Source organism: Orycteropus afer, unplaced genomic scaffold (assembly GCF_000298275.1).
Source record: "Orycteropus afer afer isolate SDZICR_OR568_19922 unplaced genomic scaffold, OryAfe1.0 scaffold00358, whole genome shotgun sequence".
Classification (NCBI taxonomy): Eukaryota; Metazoa; Chordata; class Mammalia; order Tubulidentata; family Orycteropodidae; genus Orycteropus; species Orycteropus afer.
The window spans coordinates 3188437-3196282 of NW_006921945.1; the positions used below are offsets into that span (position 1 = coordinate 3188437).

Genomic DNA, 7846 nt, shown 5'->3' on the forward strand with positions numbered 1-7846 from the left:
GAAGGAAGGTTGGGCAATCCTACTTCCGTAGTGATACTGCCTCGGAAACCCAAGGAGGGGTCGCTATGAGTCGGGGCCGACTCGACGGCACTTAACAACAACAACAACAACCTTTTGGTTGGCAGCAGAATAAAGCCTAAGCTCCTTAGTTGTTCAGTCCCCAGAACATAGTATCAAATTCCATTAAATAAAATCTCTGTGCACCAAATCATCCATTTTTTCCTTCCTTTGTTAATTCCTTTACTCTGTGTTGGAGGCATTGATTCATTGACCATGTATTGGAGGGATTTTGTGCATAAAGCATTTTGGTGGAATTTGGAATTTGGAGTCCTTAGGCGATGGCAGTGTTTAATGAGCTTGGCTGATAACTGAAAGGTGGAAGGTTCGAATTCATCCAGAAGCACCTTGGAAGCAAGGCCTGGCCACCTACTACAGAAAAATCAGTTGTTGAAAACCCTGTGGGGCAGAGTTCGACTTAAACTTACCCGAGATGGTCTTGAGTCAGAGGTGCCGCCACAGCTCCTGGGGACTAGTTAGGAGGCAGAGAAGATCTTTGTTCAAGATTAACCTTTTGTAGGGGTGAACTGTCCTCAGACTTAACTGCCAGGTGAGATCTGCCCCAAAGAGGGCCTGGGGCCAGGCGCTGCATTTTCACCACGTTGCCAACATGGCCGTGGACACCCCTGTTTCTCTGCACATCATCTCTCCTGGGCCTCGCTAGGTGATCACACAGACGGAGTCCCACCGCCAGCGCCTGCTGCAGGAGGCAGCTGCCAACTGGCACACGTGGGCCATCCAGGTGCAGAAGATGAAGGCCATTTACCACACTCTGAACCTGTGCAACATCGATGTCACCCAGCAGTGTGTCATCGCCGAGGTCTGGTTCCCAGTGGCGGACACCGCACGCATCCAGAGGGCCTTGGAGCAGGGCACGGTGAGTGGTGAGAGGACACCCGCCTCATCAGCCTGTAATGGCCGCTCGGGAGTGAGCTTTGCAAGTGGCCCGGTGGTAGCATTTCTCTTTGTATCTTTAACTCTTAACCCAGCGCAGGGGCATCATGGAGTCCTTGCGTGGTGCAAACACTTAAGGCTCAGCTGCTACCTGAAAGGTTGGCCATCGGAGCCCACCCAGACGGGCCTCAGAAGATGGGCCTGATGACCCACTTCTGTAAAATCAGCCACTGGAACCCTGTGGAGCCCAGTTCTGCTCTGACGCACATGGGGTTGCGTGACCTGGTGTCGGCCTGACGATAACTGGCTCCCTCCTGCTGCCGTCACAAAGTACCACATGTAGGCAGCTTTAAAGAGCAGGAATTTATTTTCTCACAGTTCTGGAGGCTAACCGTCCAGCTCAGGGCCCCTCCAGGAGCCTTGCTCCTAGTTTCTGGTGTCTGCCAGTGACGTTGGCCTTCCTTTGCCTGTGGGAGGGTCTTCATGTCCACCTGTCTTCCCCCTTGTGTGGGTGTCTCTGTGTCTGTCCTACTCTTTTTAGGGGACCACTCAGAAGGGATGAGGTTTTGTTCCCACCCTATTCAGGTGTGAGGAGCTCTGGTAGCGTATTGCCTAAGACATTTGACTGCTAACCAGAAGGCTGGCAGCTCAAACCCACCAGCCACTCCTCAGAGGGAAGGTTGGGCAATCTAGTTCCATAATGATACCACCTCGGAAACCCAAGGAGAAGTCACTATGAGTCGGATCTGACTTGACCTCATGTAACAACAACAACAACAACATTCTGGTGTGACTTCATTCACAGAATCAAAGGAAACCCCAGTTTCCAGCCAGGGCCATATTTACAGGTACAGGGTTAAAATTCCACAGTTCTTTGGGCAGAGAACACAATTCAGCCCTACCAGGTAGACAGGAGAAATGGTTTTGTTTCTCAGTGTTTGATGACCATCAAATGGGAACAGACCCAGGCTTAGATGGAGAGAGGCTTTATTCAGAAAGAAGGATGGTAGCAACAGGGAGCACGCGCTGATCTCAGAAGCCTGCAGGAGTCAGGAAAGTGGGACGTTTCTGTTATGGAGATGAGAGTAAACGCTGGAAAGAACTAGGTGTCAGGAGTGGGATGAGAGGTGGCGTGGTCGGATAATAAAATAGAGAAAGTTCTACACTGAGGCTAGTTTATTCTCTTGGAGGTTCCTGAAGATGGGGCAGGCTGAGGGTGGTACACCATTCAGTGGCTTGGGGGAGGGAGAGAGACTACTCCCATTTTTCGTTGACAAGCATTTTGTTCCAACTGACCCATGGGGACAGATAGTTCAGCTGATCATCTAGGAGGCCAAAAACAGGAATTTGATGGGTCCTTGTCTCACCTCATCATAGTAAACAGTGCGTCGTGAGTCTTACCTGGGTCCTATCAGAAAAGTAGTTCTTTGTGACTAGCCATTTTCTGGAACACAGAAGGGTGGGGGATTCTGGAACCTTCTCTGTGTTGCAGGATCACAGGGCTCGGGTCCACACAACATTGTCACGTGCTCCAGCATTCTTTTACCTTGAGTCAGGGTGCTGAGCACTGTGCTAGCTCCCTGCCAGGGTGGCTGCAGACCCACAGGAAGAGCACTGCGGGGAAGACCACCACCTGACCTGTGAGGTTGGTCAGACATGCAGACCACTTGCTCCGGATTGGCCGCTGGGTTTGGCATCTTGGTCCCTGACCTTGTTTCACTTCCATAGCTCTCTCCGTTCATGTTGTAGACAGTGTTGCCTCTGCCCCCTGAACCTATTGGAGGCTGCCCTGCAGGCAGGCTGAAGCCCTGTGTGACGGGCTTTCTAGAGGGAAGTCCATGATGAATGTCATTTCAGACAGTGACGGGTGAGGGCAGGTGGGGAGTGGGGCTGTTGCCGGAGGAGCCTCTCTGAGTAGATGGCATTGAGCAGCCACCCCTGAATGCCATGAGGAGATGGGGGCAGGGTAGAGGTAGGGCTTAGAAGGTAAAGGCCTGGGCGTTGGCACCATCTCTGTCCCCCTTGTACATATGAGGACCTAGGGTGCAGGGAGTAGACCATGACCTTGGTCCCATACCTAGGCGTCAGGATTGAATCCAGGGTCCTTTTTACTCCCACACTACTGTGCCCCCACATTGCCGTCTACCTACTGCTCAGATGGGGCACTTAGGAGGAGCACTTGACCCTGACTGGGGAGGGCAGGAGGGGATTCCTTGAGGAGGTGATACCTGAGCTGAGCTCTGGGAGAGAGGTCAGTGAGCAGGAGCCAGCAGGCCCAGGCCCAGCACCTGGTGGGGGTGGGGATGCCCGGAGGGAGTATGCCTGTGCTGGAAGGTCAGGGCAGGACTTTACCTTACTCTCATGTCTGGAGGGCTTGATCCAGTTTGCATTGTAGACACCTCCCACTGCAAAGTGGGGAAAAGTGGAGCAAGGTGGGGAGCTGTGGTCCTCGTGCTGGGTTGGAATTGGATGGACTTGATGCCACTCGGTACATGTTGCTGAGTGGTTAAACACTTGACTGCTACCCGAAATGTTGGTGGTTCAAACCTGTACAGTGGCGTTACAGGAGAAAAGACCTGGGATGTGCTCCTGCAAGGATGACTTACATAGGAGACCTTATGGGGCACTCTGTCACATGTCACTATGAGTCAAAATTGACACGATAGCCCCCAACAACAATCCTAGAAACTTGCTGCCGGGGTGCCTAATGGGTCACAAGGATGATCTACCTAGTTTCTTCGGTTCTGAAGGAACCATAGTGTTTCCCCAGAAGCAGGAGATGAGGTGGAGGCAAAGGCTGAGCTGTGGGGAGAAGTGTAAGGAGATTGGCTGTCACTGTCATCCACCCTTGACAGTGAGCAAACCCCATGAGTACTAGCTAACCGTGAGTCACGGCTACTGTAGATCAAGCATATGTCCGTCACTGGAAGCCATGTTACAAAAGAGGGGAGGAAGCCACAGGCCTTGTCTCGAGGAGGACATGCTCCTAAAAAGATGTTTAATATAGAGTAACAGCTTCCTCCCCTTCCCGCTGTGTGTCTTGGGGAAGCCACTGAACCTCTCTGTGCCTTGGCTTCCTCCTCTAAAGGTGGGATACTCATCTCGTGGGGTTGGTAGAAAGACTGATCCTAGAAAAGGCTGTGGACCAGGCCAGCTGGTGGTGGGCACTGTTCAGCTGCGCTGAGTCCCAGTGAGGTGCGGGTTCTGGGAACCAGCCTGGCAACTCTTTAGGTCTTGGGAAAGCAGGGTAGGGAGGTGGCTGGCGGAGCATTGCAACTTTGGGAACGGTTCCAAAGCCAAGGTAAAGAAGAGGAATGTTCCAGTGGCCTGAGTTTGGCTTGTTTCCACCGGGAAGGAGTGGCAGGTGGACATGTGAATGGAAGATTAAGTCAGTATTGTAAAGCCGTCTTGACAAGAGTGTTGATTTTGTTCTTGAGACAATAAGAAGCCTTTGAAGCTCTTAGAGCAGTAGAGTAACAGGAAGAAAGTAGTGTCTTTTGTTTGTTTTATGTTTTAAAAGAAGAATGAAATAAATCAATAAAAGAAGGATTTAGCCACCTGGAGGTTAGTTGCTGTTGGGTCAGTTCTGAAGTTTGTTGCTGTTGTTATCGTTGTTGTTGTTGGTGTTGATGTTGTTGTTGGTGGTGTTGCTGTTTGTGGTGTTAATGTTGTTGGTATTGCTGTTGTTGCCATTGTTGCTGTTGGTGATGGTTTTGGTGTTGTTGTTGGTGTTGTCATTGTTGCTGTTGCTGTTGTTGGTGGTGCTGTTGTTGGTGTTGTTGTCATTGGTGTTGCTGTTGCTGTTGTTGGTGGTGGTGTTGTTAGGTGCCATCGAGTCTTCTCCGGCTCACAGCCCCCCTATGTACAGCAGAACGTACAGTTGCCGTCAAGTCGATTCTGAAGCGTGGCGACCCCAACACGTACAGCGTAGAATTGCCGCATGGGTTTCCAGTGCTGTGACCTTGTGGAAACAGATTGTCAGGTCTGTCTTCTGGCACCCCTGGGTGTGTTTGAACAGCCAACCTTTTGGCTAGTAGTTGAGCGCTCAATTGACAAAGCCGCCCAGGGCCTCCTAAGCCGACAGGAGTGACATCTAACAGGAAGGGAAGTCAGGCTCGGCTGGGGAGGGGCTGTGAGAACAGGGAGAGGGGAGAAGGTGTGGTGATGGAGGGACTGGCCATGTCATCAGGGGAGGGACAAGTCAGAGGACACCACAGGAATCTAGAAGTGCCCTTGGCCACAGAAGCAGGGAGGTCAGGGGAGAACCCAGTGTGGGGGAAGGTGGGTGAGGCAGGTGCAGACCCTGTATTTTGTGGGGAAGGTAGGCTCTCCAGTGCTGCTGTCTCAGAAATACCATAGGTCGGGGGCTCTAGCAAACAGAAATTTGTCTTCTTCTCGCAGATCAGGAGGCTGGAAGTCGAGTCAGGGTGCGGGCTCTGGGGGAAGGCCTTCTGGCCCTGTCCGCTCTAGGGAAGGTCCCGGTGTGTTCCGAGCTTCTCTCCCTGATGATCTCCAGGTGGCTGGCCAAATCTTTTCCCATCTAGGCTTCCTTAACCTGCTCCTTTTATATCTTGTAAGGGACTCACGACCCAGCCTCACCTAGCCTCTCTCTTAAACAAACATAACCAAGCCCCAGATGGGCTGAGAACCACAGCCAGGGTGGTTGGGATGTACAACACGTATTTTGGGGCACACAATTCTATAACAGTGGGAATCCTAAGTAGACAGTAGAGTGGAAGTTTGAGGAGGGTTGGGCCAGGTAGCAGGAGCCCTGGTGGCACAGTGGTTAAGGTTGCTTGGCTGCTAACCAAGGAGTCAACAGTTCAAACCCATGAGCCATTCCACTGGAGGAAAATGAGGTAATCTCCTTCCAAAAAGCCTTGGAAAGCCTATGGCAGTCCCACTCATGCTATAGGGTGACTGAGAGACAAAGCTGACTGGGATGGCAGTGGGTTTGGCTGTGGTGGTTAAAGTGCTCAGCTGCTAACTGAAAGGTCAGTGGGTTGAATCTACCAGCCTCTCTGCAGGAGAAAGATGAAGCAGTTCTGCTTCTGTAAAGATTTTCAGCCTTGGAAACCCTCTGGGGGCAGTTCTACCCTGTCCTATAAAGTTGCTATGAGTCAGTCGACTCATTGGCAATGGGTTCAGGCCATATCATATGTAAGAGAGGGTCAGATATGAAAGTGGAGAATGGCTGCACTCTGGAGGGAAGACGTGAGAGGAAGTGCAGAGCAGAAGGCTGGGGACCGGAGTGTCACACACACTCACAAGAGCAGCAGTGGGAGTGTCACACACACTCACAAGAACGCAGTGGAAGTTCTGGACACGCAGGGGAATCCATGCCACGGCCCTCTGTGTGGTGACTCAGTAAGTGCCAGGAAGGCACCGTGGATGGTGCTGTGTCCCCGGTATGTGTGGGGTCCTCACCCCTGTGACCGAGTTTGGATGCAGGGTTTTCTTCGTTCTGTTTAGAAGGTCATGTCAGTGTGTGTGTGGGGGTTCCGTAAACCTAATTGCTCCTGAGTTATAGAAAAATCAGGCCAGACTTAGAAGAAGCACACAGGGCAGGCAGGGGAGATAGCTGTCCTGGGAGGGTCACCAAAGAACCGAGGAAGGCTGGTGCTACAGAAACTGAAGAGACAAGGGCCTTCCCTCAGAGCCAACAGGGAGCAAGCTGTCCCCAGAGCTGGCGCCCCAGCGTGGCCGTCTGTCTAGCCTCCTCGCCTGTGAGAAGACAACTTCCCGCTTGTTGAAGTCACCTGCTTGTGGCATCTGTGTTCCCGCAGCCCGGAGTAACCAACACAGACCCTGAGCCCCCGAGAGGGCCAGGGCCAGGGCTGTCCTATGTTTCCTCTGTGGGGTGCAGGGGCTGGGGCCTTGGTCCCTGGCCAACGCCCAGCCAGGCTCCACTCTTACAGTGAATCTTGTCCCTTGCTCTCTCTGCAGGAACAAAGCGGCTCGGCCATGGCCCCCATCCTGACCGCAGTGCCATCTAAAACGGCCCCTCCCACCTTTAACAGGACCAATAAATTCACAGCCGGCTTCCAGAACCTTGTAGATGCCTATGGCGTGGGCAATTACCGGGAGATGAACCCAGGTAACCTCTCCTGAGTCATACAGTTGGGCAGCTGGGAGGTGCAGCCGGGTGAGTCCACCTTTGAGGTGACCAGGCTGGTGAATGGGTGAAAGGTGGACGTTCCTAAAAGCTGGCCTGATTTCTGGATGCCACACACTGTCTTCTGTAAATACCAGTGAGTGGAAGGCTTGTTCATTGCCAAGATTTCACCAATTCTCCCTGAAATGCAGCCTCACCAGGCAGCCAAAGTTCCTGTTTCCTTTGCCAGATCATGGAAGACCACCCCTACGTGTCTTCACAAAGCTTCACAGGTGCCGCCGCGTTGTGTCTGTGCCTGGCGCCCTCGTGTGGGCAGGCAGACCTGCTCCTTCGCGTTTTCAAGGCTATGACCTTTTGTCACCAGGCCTTTCACCTTAACTGCTGGTGACACCCAGGGGCTCTCTCTTTGCTGTGAGAGAGAGATGGGAACACACAGAACCTGGGTCACAGGCTCGGTTCTCAGGGCACTAAACTGTGGGGCCTCAGTCTAGACCAGATGGCTTTTAGCCGACCAATGCCTGGTTCCCGGTTCCCTGGCCTGAGTCCAGCAGAACCCATGGCCTGTAGTGGAGGGGTCCCAGGACCTGGAGGTGTGCCCTGCAGGTGAGTGTGCAGAAAGAGACAAAAGAGGGTGGTAGAAAGAGAAGCCTGGTTTCGAGTCCAGTCGAACTTTGTGATCTTGGTCAAGGCACTTAACCTCTTCCACACTCACTTAGCTCATCTGTGAAGAGCAGAGTAATGACGCCTGCTTGTGGTGAGAGAGGGGTGCCTGGTTGCTGC

At 52.7% G+C, this 7846-nt stretch overlaps 1 protein-coding gene across 1 annotated transcript in view; it reads left to right on the forward strand.

Annotated features, from left to right (window-relative positions):
• ATP6V0A4 (ATPase H+ transporting V0 subunit a4) overlaps positions 1–7846 on the forward strand; it is a 59207-nt gene that overhangs the window by 22050 nt on the left and 29311 nt on the right. Inside the window, exons 9-10 of the mRNA XM_007952796.1 lie at positions 722–934; positions 6898–7048. Coding sequence (XP_007950987.1) covers positions 722–934; positions 6898–7048 — 364 coding nt within the window. The remainder of the gene's footprint in view (positions 1–721; positions 935–6897; positions 7049–7846) is intronic.